The 15875-nt window shown below is 42.1% G+C and overlaps 1 protein-coding gene across 1 annotated transcript in view; it reads right to left on the bottom strand.

The window, feature by feature from the left end:
- The window catches only part of TOP1 (DNA topoisomerase I), an 87215-nt gene extending 71800 nt beyond the window's left edge, over positions 1-15415 (bottom strand). Inside the window, exons 1-2 of the mRNA XM_007464740.1 lie at positions 15293-15415; positions 14938-14962 (exon numbers count right to left, since the gene is read on the bottom strand). Coding sequence (XP_007464802.1) covers positions 14938-14962; positions 15293-15325 — 58 coding nt within the window. The 5' untranslated portion in view covers positions 15326-15415. The remainder of the gene's footprint in view (positions 1-14937; positions 14963-15292) is intronic.
- Between the last annotated feature and the right edge of the window lie 460 nt (positions 15416-15875).

Here is a 15875-nt window from a genome sequence, read left to right as displayed (position 1 = left end):
CCCAGTCAGGGCCTTTTGCCCTACACGGCAAGACACTATGCTGTGTAGTTCCTTAAGGTCAGCCAAAGTTTGCCATCTCAAAAGCAGGCCACTTCTGCAGAGTTCCAGGGGAATCAGGGACTCAGTGAGTGCTGCCCAGAGAACATTTCAACTAAGGTATTAGTTCACCAAGGTATAAGTTAAATCAGATAGAGCAATTATTTTAAGCTTCAGGAGTATGGCAAAGAAGTCCCATTTTACTAACTCATCTTTGTTCTCTAAATGCAAGACTAAGCTGGAATTTTTTACTTTTGCCTCTGAAAGTAATTAACCAGTACAAGATCCTTAAGAGGGTTATTTGCGTTTTACATACTCTTCTGTAGTGAGTAATGTTTTCACAAGGACATCTCCATACTGAAAATGCTTCTCCTTTCCTAGGAGGCAGAACTTAAAAGAGAAAAAGGACTTGTCTAACCTGAAAATGTACCTTCTCAGGCCAGCTCAATTAGGAAAGGCTCATTCCTGCAGGCTTGCCTTCCTTTGCTTCTATTAAGTGGGCCCTTAATGCCTGGGAAGTAGTGAAAGTGACTACAAACCTCCTGACTATGCTGCATAGGAACCCACCAGCTCAGCCTAAACTGCCCATTTCCAATGGGTATGGGCCTCAAACGGCCCCAAGTCCACACCTTGTCTGGCCATAAAGGTATCAAGTGTGTTGATGCATTGCTTCATGCATCCTATTACTAATTCAGCCAACGGGCCCTTTTTGTCTAGAATATCACTACTGACTGTGCTTGAAATGCACAGGTCATTCTCTGGGTAACTAGCTACAGAAAGTGTAAGCCTGAATATATATATGCTCTTTAGAAGCTTTTCTGGTGCTAATCATGTAATTGGCTCCTTTTTTTTGCTTCCATTTTGAATTACTCCAAATTCCTAACTATAAGGAAGTATAAGTATCAAACAAGTATTGAGGCCCAGACATGGGCCTTGTGAAAAAAACAAGGAACACTGTTTAAGAGGTTGAATTACTACAAAACTAGTTATAGGCTTCATATGAATCAGAGTCATAATCTGCTCAAGGCCACCCAACTACCGAGAGTTGAACCCAAGTTTATCTAACTCCAAAGCCTATGTTTCACTGGTGAGCACGTGGACTTCAACTGTCTTTCATTCCTCCTAAAAATGTGAGAGGCGCAATAGGAGAAGGTGAACTTCAAATCTTACTCTATTCCACTGGTTCTGAAACCTCAGTGTGTATCAATCACCCGGCTGACTTGGTAAAACCTAGACGGTGAGCCCCCACTCCCAGAGCCTGAGCCAGTAGGTTTGCATGAGGGCCAAGAATTTGCATTTCCCCCAACAAGTTCTCAGGCAATGCTGATGCTGCTGATCAAGAAACCACACTTTAAGAACCGCTACTCTATTCAAATCCTCCCATTTCAATCAGTGCCATCAGTAACTAAAGACCCCTAGTTTAACCTAAAGATAGTGCCCTCCACAGGTTAGATCCACAGCATTCCACTAAACTACTCTCCACTTCACGTCCTCAAGCCCTGCCTTCAACATCCTAGGAACACTAGCATGAAAACTGCCTCTCACTCTTCGTGCTCCGCTTAGTCAACCAATCTTAAAAGATGACATCAGGATCAAATAATGGCTAGTTAAACATGGAAGTAGGAGAAAGGATTAGGATTCTGATGAGACACATAGTTAAACAACTGCAAAGGCAGTTAACTATCTCTGCTATTTATCTAAATGCTCGTTGAAAGGTAGAAGATATTTATTTAAATTAGAGTGAGATAAGTAATAAGCGTTTATAAACATATGGGAAACACTGTTCTGGTGCCTTTTTAAAATTCTGTATATTTAATAACTAGACCAATGGAGTACCTTAATCAAATGAAACAAAACAGATCTTAGCCAAATAAAATAGTTCAGACAGATCAGTTTCTCCAAAGGTGACTTATGGGTCACCTGTATTAGAATCATTTTGAATTGTTAAAGATATATTTAAAATGCAGATTTCTCATAACTCCACAACTTCAAGGCATAGGACTAGGAATATGTATTTTTACCAAGCACTCCCAGGTAATTCTTATGCAAATTAGCTCAAGAACTGAAAACTTAGTGTAAAGCTTTCAATGTTCCTAACTTGATTTTCAACCAGTTGGTGAGCTAGGAGAGAGGGAGGATCCCATTTCACAACTAAACATCTGTTAAAAGCATCTGTATTGACCATATAAGATGAGATAGTGCTCTTGCCCACTTCCTAGTAAGTAATAAGCGAACCACATAAATTTCTAAAGGCTAGAATGAAAAATTGGAAGAGGACAACAAAGGCTCAGTGAAAGCCAGAGAAAAGTGGTTACTTCTGGCTTGGGGTTAAGTGTTGATTGCAGACAGATTTCACTGGAAAGGAAACTGAGTATCTAAGACTATGCCTTCAGTATTGAAACAGGCTCTGAGATGTTTCTAACTCTCAAGGAGTTTACAATACTTAATGCCTTCCTAAAAATAGATAGGAAAATGGAGATTATATACTTATCTAAACTGTACCAAATTCTAAACACTAAGGAGGCATTCTAGGGTAAAAAGGAATATTTTAACAGAACAAAACATGATCATAGACTTCTGGGAGAAGAACACACACTGAACTTTATTTCTGGGAAACAGGGTTGCTGCAGAAGGCCTTTAAAAAAATATATCAAGTTTTCAGTAAATGTACTGAGCAAAATTATCTTCACTTTTGTACAACAGCACCTACTGGCATGCATATTTACACATGTGCAATCAGGATGAATTCTGTTTGATAGTCTGCTAGTCTTATTTATGCAAACACTTTTACTGTTTTCAGACACTTATAGACATATTTCATCATACTGTACTATAACTTTGAACTCTTCCCCTAAAAATTTGAGCTTAACACAAACACTACCTGACATCTAAATTCTAGAAGTTAGCTCCAGTCCTAAATAAGTTCTACTGAGGGAAAATTTTTAGCTTCTTGTTTGCCCAACTAGAATCTGTTTCCCCAAAGAGAAAACAAGCACATTTCTGCTTATAGACCACTTTCCTGACATTCTGAGATTAGGAGGGTGCTAACATCTGTAAAAAGATCATACACTTCTGTGGAAGTGCGATTTTTATATTACACTGCACTCAAGGGAGGAAGAAGGTGATTTGATTTTTAAGTGGAAAGAGTAATTAATTATGGTCAAACCACCATCAGCTGAATCTCCACTGAGCCCACCCCGTCTGTCTGTCGTGGACTTCTGTATGCTAAGGGAGCTAACTGGGAGACTTTTCAGAGCTGGGCTGTGTGGCCTTGGAGAGCTTTCAGTTTGGAAGTCAAGTGTAACAAGCCAGCAGTTACAAAAACTAGCCAATTTGTATTCCTCCTCCCCATTTTTGTTCTTTCCTGGTTAACTAGAACTGTGAAAATTTCGATGTTAAATAGCAAGAACTACTGTCATTGCATCTACTCCTGCGAAAACACACTGATTGTAAGAATAAGGCAGAGTAAAGCTAACATTTAGTCTCAATCAGTTTTTCTAGTGTTCAAATCACTATACATAACACTACTATGTACTCTGAACCTTCCTCTGAGGAGTTTAACAGCTTTCATGTATTGCCCGTATCAAGACACTTCATGGATTAGGAAGGAGTAACAACAGTAATATATTTGAAATGTTTCATACAATTAGTTTCCCAGGACTTTAACTCCTGAGTCTAACCTCTAAGATTTCAGTTCTTCAAATTTAATAAGATGGTGATTTCACAGCTTTTATTTTAGGCAATGCATTCAAGGATTTAAACTATTTCAAGCAAATACTTGATTAGCTACTGTCATATGAATCTATTGCACAGAATGTGAACGTTTCTAGCCACCCTGACAAATGTACCTGTTCAGGGAAACCTGAAAACTAATTTCCTAAAATTCATGCTAACAGGTATCTGATACAAAAAGATAATGGAAAATACACAGAACTTAAAACTAAACTTTTATTCTTCTATTCCAGGTGAAAAAGTTTTAATGAGCTTATAGGTATCCTAAATTTTTTTTTTCTAGAACAGTTATGAGTTTGGACGTCTTTGGAAATCTAAGGTCTTTGGTTTTCCAATTCTTCCCAAGGAGAGAAAAAAAAATCTCCTAGGATTGGAAATAAATGGAGACATCACTCTTTTTCACTGACAGTGGAGCATTAGCTGCCAGAAAGTACCTTCCGTTCCCACTTACCCTGGTACGATAGGAGCCTTTGCACTGATGAAAACACAGGGAATCTCAACAGAGGAAGTAAAAATACAGACCTGCAACTTACTAACCTCAAAGTGTTCCTTCTGAGAGCCCTATGGGTTTGTCTTGTTCATCTGTATCTAGTCACTATAGGTATTTACTTTGTGAATGTTTAAATAAATGAACATGGCAACTTAAAGTTTCCATTTGCAATTAAACATGAACCTTTTACCTTCCTAAGAAGATCTCTTAAATACTGCACCAACCCAAGGGCAAAGCGGTATGAGAAACAAAGTGGTTTGTACACAGTCATAAAGTAAAGGCGAGTCAGCACCCTCCTGAGTCCGCCCATCTCAGATTCACAGCAACAGTATCATATTCAAAGCTCCCTAGTGACCCTTCTCCCCTGGAGTAAAATGTCACAATACCCAAATTTAAAGAAATTGAAGTTCCCTTTGTACAGAAGACTAATGAAGCAATCTCTGAAAAGGTGATTGGGTGATTTTTTTTTTTTTTTTAATTTAAGGACTGGCAAGGAACTCAAAATTCTGTTCTAAATTTTTACCTTTACTAAAGTAATCCTCGGGACTTCCCTGATGGCGCAGTGGTTAAAAATCTGCCAGCCAAGGCAGGGGACATGGGTTTGAGCCCTGGTACGGGAAGATCCCACATGCCACAGAGCAGCTAAGCCCGTGTGCCACAGCTACTGACCTGCACTTTAAAGCCCGTGAGCCACAACTACTGAAGCCTGTGAGCCTACATCCCGTGCTCCACAACAAGAGAAGCCACCGCCATGAGAAGCCCACGCACTGCAACAAAGAGTAGCCCCCACTCACTGCAACTAGAGAAAGCCCGCGCACAGCAACAAAGACCCAACGCAGCAAAAAATAAATGAATAAATAAATAAATTTAAATAAATAAATAAAGTGATCCTCACATGCTATTTAATCCTCAGTATTAGACCTAGTTTAGATGCAAAGGACTAAGACTCAGAGATTAACTTGTTCAAAGACCTCGCCATTGAGCAGAAGTGCAAGAGCTCAAATTGAAATATCCTTTCCACTACAATATGGTTGCCTGATTTGGCGGTGGGTGGGGGGAGACACATGGATCCCCTCCCCACCCAAGGCTATTCACATTCTTAATCAGAGAAAAATGATGTAAGAGAAAGAGGTCCAAGCTCTGAAGACTTTTAAACCCAATCCTATTTCTGACACTCTAACATACGGAGGGCAACAGAGCCATGCAGTATTAATATTCACTTTCTCACTTTTTTTTCCTATGTACTTTAAGAACCATTTGTTCCTGAGATGTTTATCTTTTCAAGACTTTATCTCTGAGACTCTTTAAAATTAGACCCTGTGCTGTAATTTTGATCCTACAAAATTATTTTCTCTGGACTACCTTTAATTGAATATTAATTTTGAAGTCTGTTCCTGTTGTGATGCTACTCTGATAATCCTTTTGATCCATGGTATAAGATCTCTAAGATCCATTTGGCTTAATTTAATGTACATTAGTGAACATATCTCTAACTAACTTCAGTTTATCTTAAGTAGTACTTCCAAATTAAAAATTCAAGGCAATTCAATAATCAGCATTACCTAGACTTATGAGCCATTACTAAAATTTTTTCCCATGGAATCCCCCAAATGCCTATACTCATGCACAATTGTTAACATGGAGTTTGCTACTTAAGTTCTCATACCTAAGTTTTATTATCTAAGGCACTTATTCCCAAGAATTACTATTTCACAGCAAGTTGAGCTGGTCACTTTAAGCAACCATCTGAATAAATGAAAAATAAAAGTAACTCTCAGGTGCTTTGAGTCTTCTCAGTTTAAAAATATTGAGGTGGGGACTTCCCTGGTGGCACAGTGGTTAAGAATCTGCCTGCTGATGCAGGTTCGAGCCCTGGTCTGGGAAGATCCCCCCACGTGCCACAGAGCAACTAAGCCCGTGTGCCACAACTACTGAACCTGTGCTCTAGAGCCCACAAGCCACAACTACTGAGCCCGTGTGCCACAACTACTGAAGCCCACGCGCCTAGAGCCCGTGCTCCGCGACAAGAGAATCCACTGCAATGAGAAGCCCACGCACTGCAAGGAAGAGTCGCCCCCACTCGCCGCAACTAGGGAAAGTCTGCGTGCAGCAACGAAGACCTGATGCAGCCAAAAAAAATATATATATATATATATATAAATAAATATATATATATAATATATATATATAAATATATATATATATAATATATATATATATTGGGGTGGCAGGTAGTAAAAGAGTACCCTTTGAAGAACCATGATGACGGAAGACATACTGAGTTCTGTGGTTTAAAAAAAAAAAAAACCACAAATAATGAACTAGGCATTTCACTGATTAAATGTATCTAAAAGATAAACCCTTGGTTATCTTTCTTTTTTAATTGAGGTATAAATGACATATAAACTCTGGGTGACTTTAATATAAAACTCATAATTCTATTAAAAGGTTGAGAAATTACCCACATCAATACACTTCCTTCATTTCTAAGCCCATCTTTATTGCTGGAAGAAGTTCTTTCAGCAGTAACCACCTTGCCTTAGACTTACTCTTAGAAAAGTAAGAACCAGGTATACATTTGGCTCCTACTTAGCCCAAACCTAGATAGATACACCATCTTTTATTTTACGGTGATTGCTTAATAGTCAGAAGAGAGCCACATAGGCTATGCAGTTCAGTTAGGTAAAGACTCTATCTACCAACTCTAGTTATGTGTTACTGTTCACTGTGTAAATGTCAGGAAGATTTAAAATGTTAACAGAGAATACCAGTGAGGGAAGGAAAGAGCCACCAACTCACTACTTCAAACCTAACATTCAAGATAAAGATCCATCTCAGAGCAGAAGCTGTCTGATCAAAGTTTAAATTTTAAAATGTGGGTAGAGAGACACCTTCATATACTCATTTAAATCTCAATAGCTTGTGAAGCATAGAAATATCATCCTTGTTTACAGATGAGAAAACAAGGTATACGCATGCTAACGCACACATATACAATCTAAAAAACGGTACTGATGAACCTAGTGGCAGGGCAGGAATAAAGAAGCAGAGAATGGACTTGAGGACATGGCGGGGGGCGGGGGGGAAACTGGGATGAAGTGAGAGAGTAGCACTGACATATACACACTACCAGATGTGAAATGGATGGGTAGTGGGAAGCTGCTGCATAGCACAGGGAGATCAGCTTGATGCTTTGTGACGATCTAGAGGGTTGTACAGCAGAAACTAACTCAACACTGTAAAGCAATTATACTCCAATAAAGATAAAAAAAAAAGAAAAAGAAAACAAGGTATAGTGGCCAGGGCAAGTTTCACAGTAAGAACAGGGACTTAATCTAGATTGTTCTGATTTCTACTCCAAATTTCTATTTTACCACAGCTGCTCAAGAGCATTGTATCTCCCCAGAGCCTCCCTCTTCATCACTTATTCCCCTACTTCAATAGCAATCTGGTTCCAGCCTTAATACCATAGCATCTCTTGAAGATATAAGGGGTCTAAGGCTATCTCTAACAGCATATAATTAAGGGCAGCCTGTGACACCTTTTTCTTTTTTGGCTGCACTGAAGGGCATATGGGATCTTAGTTTCCCAACCAGGGATTGAACTCACACCCCCTGCAGTGGAACCACGGAGTCTTAACCACTGGACTACCAGGCACATCCCGGCTGTGACATCTTATTAGAAGCTTACCAATTACCACCTGACTGGGGTTTCTGGAATCTGGACTAAGGCAGTATGCTACCAAAAAGGGGAGATGAGAGGGAATTCCCTGGTTGCGCAGTGGTTAAGAATCCGCCTGCCAATGCAGGGGACATGGGTTCAAGCCCAGGTCCAGGAAGTTCCCACATGCCGCGGAGCAACTAAGCCCGTGCGCCACAACTACTGAGCCTGAGCTCTAGAGCCTGTGACCACAACTACTGAGCCCATGTGCCACAACTACTGAAGCCCACACGCCTAGAGCCCATGCTCTGCAACAACAGAAGCCACTGCAATGAGAAGCCCACGCACCACAACAAACAGTAGCCCCCGCTGGCCGCAACTAGAGAAAGCCCACGTGCAGCAATGAAGACCCAACGCAGCCAAAAATAAATAAATAAATAAATAAAATATTTTTTTTTAAAGATATTTAAAAAAAGGGGGGAGATGAGAAGCTTTTCCCACAAATCTGTACTATTCCCATTAAATTCAGATTTTTTTTTAGAATTTTATTTATTTTTTATACAGCAGGTTCTTATTAGTTATCCATTTTATACATATTAGTGTATGTACGTCAATCCCAATCTCCCAATGAGATTTAATGAATACAAAAACATAGTGTCTACCAAACTTTCAAAATTAGTTCCCTTCCTCCCACTTGCCCTTCTGCTGCCAAGCAAGAGCTCAGATAGCTGACTACAAAGAAATAAAGGGGCTACCTTATAGGAGCTGGGTAAAGCAAGGGGGTCTTAGCCAATGAGATTCCCTAATCCACTGATCTTGAAATCTGCTAGATCAGTCTTCTGCCCAACACGTATTTTGCCTACAAAACTTTATAAATCTAGGCATTTGTATCTGGTAGCAAGATTAAAATCTGGACTTTTACTAAGGGGCAATGAGTACACTTCTAGTGTATTCTAGTGTAGGGATAACCTTCAACTTACAACTTTCTTTTGGTAAACTCCAAGTAGCCAAGGATATCTCCTCCAAGAAGGTTCCTGCCCTCTACCTTTCCTAGGCTGTGCTGAGAAAAATACAAAGAATAGTGGACCAAGGGTTGGCGGATGTGTTTTTGTTCTTAAAATACAGGAAAATGTCATAATACCCAGGGATCTATTAAACTTGTTCTCAGCAACGTCAACAACAAAGACAAGCAAATTAAAGTCCTCAATTATGCTGACTGCTTTAACACCTTTTGTTGAAGCTTATCTAGGTGTGTCTCAGGAATGCTAATGAACTGAGTTCTTCCGTTCCTTAAATCCACAGAAACAAAGTTAACTTCAAAGGCTCAGAGAGGAATTAACTGTAGTGTTGATAATGGTAACATCAGGTTGGGGGTCAGTGGTAGAGATGGTCAGACTGGTAGCGATGCACGCACCTCTACCCAATCTAATGAGGAGGGCAGAAGGGAGATGTAAATAAAAATATTTACTATATATTTCAGAAAAATTCTCAAGAACAGTACAGAAAGGTAAAGTTGGCAGGAAGATAACTGAGTGGATCTAAAAATATAAGGCAACAAATTAAAAATGAGTACCTACCAAAAAGAAATTTAAAACTTAAGTTGCCAATATCCCTTGCCGTTTCTTTCTTAACTAAACCTTACAGACATAAATGACAGATAAAGACACAATACAAACTTTGACAATGGGTGGTCTAGCTTGATGATATTACAATCTGTATACCCCAGACATATACTTGAGTCACTTCTCTCCCAGTCTGAAAAATATTTAGAATCTTTCTTGAATATACAGAATAAATATCATTTTAAACAATATCTACTGCTGCTAAAATCATTTAGCAAACTATTAGTCATTTCCTACAACACTACCCAAAATGCCATTAATATCTAACAGATATTCCACTCTAAGCTTCTTCCCACCTAATAAAGCCAAGGCTACACCCACCATCACCACTCCCCCATCTTTATCCCCCTGCACAGTACCCAGGCCCTATGCTATCAACACAGAGCATACTACACATTGCTCACACCTAGATAGGCAGGTGGTGGGGGAAGGGCAAAGGTTGGCAAATGCTACTTCTTCCACACCGATGGCCTCTATTTTACATTTCCTACTTTAGCTACTGGCCTGAAGCCATGGGGATGGAAAGCTGCTTCACAAACTTCAGATTTACAAGACATGGAAACAGAAAAGACTTGTTCCAACTATTACTACTCAAAGTTTAAACACAATCTAAAAGCCTCCTTTAAACGCAATATCTCATTCACTTCTAAAGGGCCAGTTGGGAACTTCGCCCATCCCAAACTTTTTACCTTAAGAAGCCAAATTCTCAACTGCTTGCCCAAATGCCTTCATTTCGCAAAGTTAATGAATTCAAAAATAATTAAGGGGCAGTCAGATAATCTTAACCACAGGATTCAGAAAAGTTAGTGAACTGACTCTCTTCCGTCTCCAAATGCAATGAATGGACCATATTCTACCTTTCTTTCAAGACAGTTTTTTAACAGGATCGCATACCAAATACTCATTTCAAGCATTTCCATAGCCTCATTCAAAAGTAAATAATTACACTGGAATCCATTTTTCCCAGTGAACCTAGAACTTTATTGGAGTTCAACATAGTTTCATATGGAAAACACGCAATCCCTCACAAAACACTTCTGGAGAAATAACTTTGGGTTTGAAGAAAATCAGTATTCTGCACTGTAAGTATGGCAAAAGCTGTTAAACACCAATAACATACGTATGCACTCATACCCAACTACTAGGAAATAACATGAACAACTGAAGTATGTCTGAAAGTTCCTAAAATGAAATACACCCAGAAAGCACAACAGAATCACGTCCGATACCAATGGCAGCAACAGGTAACTGTTACTGTGATTAACATACAACACATATTCACAAGCTCAGAAGTCAGCCATGTTTTCTGCATGCCCCCACACACGCCGAAAACAAACAAAAACCCCCAACAGCTTAATTTTAGAATATAAGCTTTGAGACATGCTAAGAATCCCTGGCACTTGTATAAATGGATACTGACTCACCTAGAACAAACTAATGAATCTCTCTTCAAATTCTCACAATTCCCCATTATTATGCTGATGTTAAAGGAAAAAAGCCAGACTCAATTCTTTTTATGCTACTGTTGGTTAAAATGAGATTTTGGAACTGACCCTGACTTCCTATTTTCCATTTTACTTTATCTACTTACCAAAGACAAGTATGAGTTAATTACAGCAAGCAATATTATCCAGTTTTCACTTTTTAAACCATGAGGCATTTCCGATTTAGTAACGACTTGATTTTCTTGTTTTACTGGTAACGTCGGAATCTAAAATTTGTTTGTGAGTTCTGACATGCTAGTAATCTAAAAAGCACGTGTTGACAAGCAACTCCGTTTCATCTATAAAGATTCTACAGCAGCTCACTAATTCTGAAAAGGTGCCCCCAAGAAATCTGGCTGCAGTGGAAGGAAGGACAACACTGGAGCCCAGAGCTTAAGTGTTTCTGGATGGAGTAGGAAGACGTGCCAGATTTCATTTGAAGGTGCCATCAGTTTGGTTTTAAAAATGTGATGGGAATTTTCAGATAGCCACATCATTAGCTTTCCCACCTGCCACCCCAACCAGTGCCCAACAGCACAGAAGTATAACTATCTGTTAGCATCAGAAACAATTTATATTTAATTCCATCATCCAGTTTGAATCCACTAAGCTACTAGAATCAACACAAGATAATGCCAAACAACATGTAACATTTCTGAGAATAATCACTGATGAAACCAAGCATTATACTTTACTCATGCCAGGGAGGAAAGAACCCTACTACTCCAGAGTAGATGGACAAAAACATCAAGCTCTTGAAACAGCAATAGGACCACTGACCCCCAACCTGATGTTACCATTATCAACACTACAGATAATTCAGTAGTCTGCACAGTACTGTGCTAATGACTCAGCCCCACTGCAATGAGTGCTACCAACACCTAGGAAAAGAAGCCTTTTCTCTTAGGTATAAGAGATTATGGTTTCTGCTCCTGAAACTCCCAGCAATACTTTAAATATAAATACATTTCACAAATAACAGATTTTTCCCAGCTGTTGAGTATGGGCCGGAACGTTCTAAATTCTATACGAACAGTAACAGTTTTAACTATTGTAAAGAATGAACTCCAAAGGCAAAAAATCTTTTAGCTCTTAGTGGACGAGGGCAGGCAAATGAGGGAGTTTTGTTTTAACATTATTGGCACAGTTCATCTGTAAGATGGGTTAGGTCCACTTAAAATCATGCTTAAGCAAACTCTTAATACAAAGATCAACAATAACTTGTCTGAGCATAATTAAACATTGATTTTTATCTTTTAAAAACTCTTTCATAGTTACATAAATCAATCACTAGTTACTAATGTATTACTTAACAGAGCAAGCAAACAGCTACTAATACTACATCTTTCTTCTAGACAATATTTACAAAGATAATACTCCACTGCCAGACCCTCAGTGTGCTGTGGAAGCAGTTAAACTGCTCTTTCTCTTGGGAGCAGGTTTAGATAAGAAGCGAACAACAAACTATCAAATCTCTCCCTCTTGCCTTTTTCAGCTCTGTAAGAAAGCAGAGATGAGGCAGCTTTTAATTTCTTCATACTAGAATCATATATAGCATAGTGGCTAAGCTTGTGAGCTTTGTAGTGCCAACTCACTGCCCTTGGGAAAGCTAGTAAATATACCTAAGGCTCAGTTTCCTTATCTATGGAAATGGAGATAATAGTACCCAACTCATAAGGGTTCTTCCAAGGATTAAATTAAACTAGATGATCCAATGGAAAGAACTGAGATTCATGCCTGACAGACAGTAAACATTCAATAAATATCAGCAATTATTGCTATTACAGGTGAAAAAACACATTCTAAAACTCAATAAAGCCAGTTTACTTCCGTCTCTAAAAAACGGCACTATAGAGCAATAACCTACCCAGCCTACAATCATTCACATATTCAACAGTTCCTTTGTATAACCTAGGTGAGAACCATGGAGGTTAACTTTCTGAGGAGAAAGGACTACACTCTGTTTCATTACTAGACACATTACTTACTCAGCCCAGTCTGAGACTCAAAAGAACACTTATTCTGTATTAAGATCCTACCTTCCTCCAAGAGAGGTCAAAAGGACTTCTTATATCCTCACCTGTCACATCCTTTCTCTCACATCCCAAAGAAACATATCTACACTCTGCGGTTTTCTGAACAGCAGGGGCCTCATCTCCCGCTTTTAAAACCCTGATAGGTTGACTAAACATAGTTAAGAAATACTCCAACTCTTGACACTCAGCACCTAGTCTTGCACAAGCAAGCCCAGAAGCTACCTCCTCTGAGAAATTTCCCCACCCCCAGACAAAATTAAATCCCCTAGTCACCCAAAGCATTTTGGGTATAGATTTGCCCCAGCACCTACCTTGTAATTAACTAATTATGTCTCCCCCAGACAGACTGAAGGCAAGAGCAGCACTTTGTGGCCAAAGGTTCAGCTCTAGCACTAAGCACAGTACCTGGCATATATTAGGTGCTCAAGAAATGCTACACTTTAACCAGATTCTCTCCTCGCAGAGTACCATCTCTTGCTGGATGCCCTACTTCAAAATCTGAACATAAGGCTGCTCGCAGTAGAGCAGGCTAACACGATGGACTGATGATTACAACATCAGAAAACCTAGTCATCAGCTTCTCCCACTGGATAGGTTCCCAGAACCCAAACTCAACTAAGCAGGATTATGTACCATCAGAATCAGTGGGAATTCCCAGCACACTACAGAGGGTATCTTCTCCTTCAACAGGATTGCTGAAAAGCTCGCAGGGTGAGCTTTCTATTGGGGGAATCTTCACTCAGTAACTGAAGTGGAAAGATTCAAAGAATAAATGCCTTGATTTGGCTGAAAAGGGTACAAAACATAAAGGTCAGGCAAAAGCAAGCTAGCTCTCGATTCCTGAAAAACAGAGGCTTCTGAAAAAGAATGAACAGGAAGGGGTGGTGCTGGTCATCTTTGTTTCAATAAATAAAATCTTTTTTTCTACCCCACAGCCTACGAGAAATGCTTAATACACCAGGCCAGATGAGATGCTCAGCAATCTCTCCTCCTGACAACTACACTAAACTGCATTTCTAAAAAAAAACCAGTGCCTTAGGAACCTCAGCCCCACTGAAGTTCTAGTCAGTAATACTTTAATTAAAAAAAAAAAAAATCATCATGCCTGAGCCCAACATTTACAATGGATGGCCAACAGAGAACCTGCAAACTTTCTGAAGGCAGGTACCACTACCTTTGCAAAGAACACAACTTGGGGAAAGCAATCTCAAAATATAAAGAACTCCACAAAGGAGGGCTTTAGCTGTAGAGCCCTATTTCCTACCATAAACATCTTACCAGGGAAAGGGAGAAAAAAAAAAATCAACAGTTGCCGAAGGGTATCTTTCATTCTGGAAGCAGAAAAGGAAACAAACAAGAAGCAGTAAGAGGGAATAACACCCCAAATAAAGTTCTCTTTGGGAAAAAACAGCAACAATTCAGGCTCCCAACCTTCCCCCTGGTGAGGTCTGTGATTTACGTGGCTTTGCTCCGCAGAAAGCTTTTTCTGGGCAGCTCAAGGAAGGAGCCAAGGGAGGGAGAGAAAGAGACATAGGCACAGAAAGGAGAGGAGAGAGAAAAAGAAAATGGCGCAGAGACTAAGTCCCGACTGTCGACAAGGCGACTTTCCCGGGAGGAATCCGGGCCCGGAAAGGCTGCCAGAGGCCCGGAGGCGGGCGACGCGGGGTCTCCGTTGCCCCCTCTTGGGAGGGCCGCGATCTGGGGGCGCTGGGGTCCCCGGAAAGGGGGTCCAGAGGCGGCCCGATGCGAACAATGGGGCCGGTGAGCGAGAAGCCGGGACTTAGTCTCTGGGACGCCATGTCTGTCCTCTGCCCGGCTCGGGCCGGGCGCGGGGCCGGCGGCCGGGGGGACCGGGGTCGGGGAGGGGGCACACTCACCATTCAGTCGGAAATCCGCCTCGATCTGGGGAGAGAAAAGGAGGGACTATGAAACAACAGGCACATTCACCCCGCGGGCAGCGGGCGTGCGCGCGCTGCCGGGGGCCGGGCCCACCCTGCGTCCCCCGGGATGAGGGGGCCCCGGGAACGGCCTGAAGGGTCAGCCAACCCCCCTAAACTGTAACTTGGCGCCTCCCGCCCGGGGCCCGGGGAGCCGATCTCCTCCGGCCGGCCACCCCTGGAGGGGGGCTCCGGCCTGTCAAAGCGGCGGCCGGGCCGAGGCCGGGGCCTGCGCCGGGGGTCGTGGAGGGGCGGGGCCGGGGGCCCGGGCTGGCCGGGCCGGGCAGGGAAGTACCTGGGAGTCGTTGTGGAGATGGTCCCCACTCATGTCGGACGGAGCGGCGAGCGCGGCGGAAGGCGAGGGGCGTCGAGGGGTCGCAGACGGCCGCGGCCGGCCTGTTCGGGCGGACAGGGGCTCCCGGAGACGCGGGTAAAGGGCGGCGGGGCGGGCCTGAGACTCCCGGAACGGCTCGGGCGGCGAGCGCGGCGGGCGGCGAGGGGCGCCGAGGAGACGCAGACGGTCGCGGCCGGCCTGTTCGGGCGGCCTGGGGCTCCGGGAGGCTCCCGGAGACGCGGGTAAACGGCGGCGGGGAGGACCTGAGACTCCCGGAACGGCTGAGCCGGCGACAGCGGCGGCGAGGCTGACTGCTGCCGGGCTGGTGGCGACAGCAGACCCCAGCAGTTGTGTAACAGCCTAAGTTCGCATTTCGGCTCACTGCGCCTGCGCGGCCGCTTTTAAATGCGACGTCCCTGACGTCAGAGATTCCGGAAGGAGGCCGAGGGTTGCGGGACCCGCCCCCTCGCGCTTCCAAAGGTGGACCCGGCTTTGCATCGCAAGCCCCGCCCCTAGCCCTCGCGCGCCGATGTGATTTGCATAA

The sequence above is a fragment of the Lipotes vexillifer genome, unplaced genomic scaffold, assembly GCF_000442215.2.
Source record: "Lipotes vexillifer unplaced genomic scaffold, Lipotes_vexillifer_v1.1 scaffold53, whole genome shotgun sequence".
NCBI classification, from domain to species: domain Eukaryota; kingdom Metazoa; phylum Chordata; class Mammalia; order Artiodactyla; family Lipotidae; genus Lipotes; species Lipotes vexillifer.
This window is presented reverse-complemented; position numbering and strand designations above follow the sequence as displayed.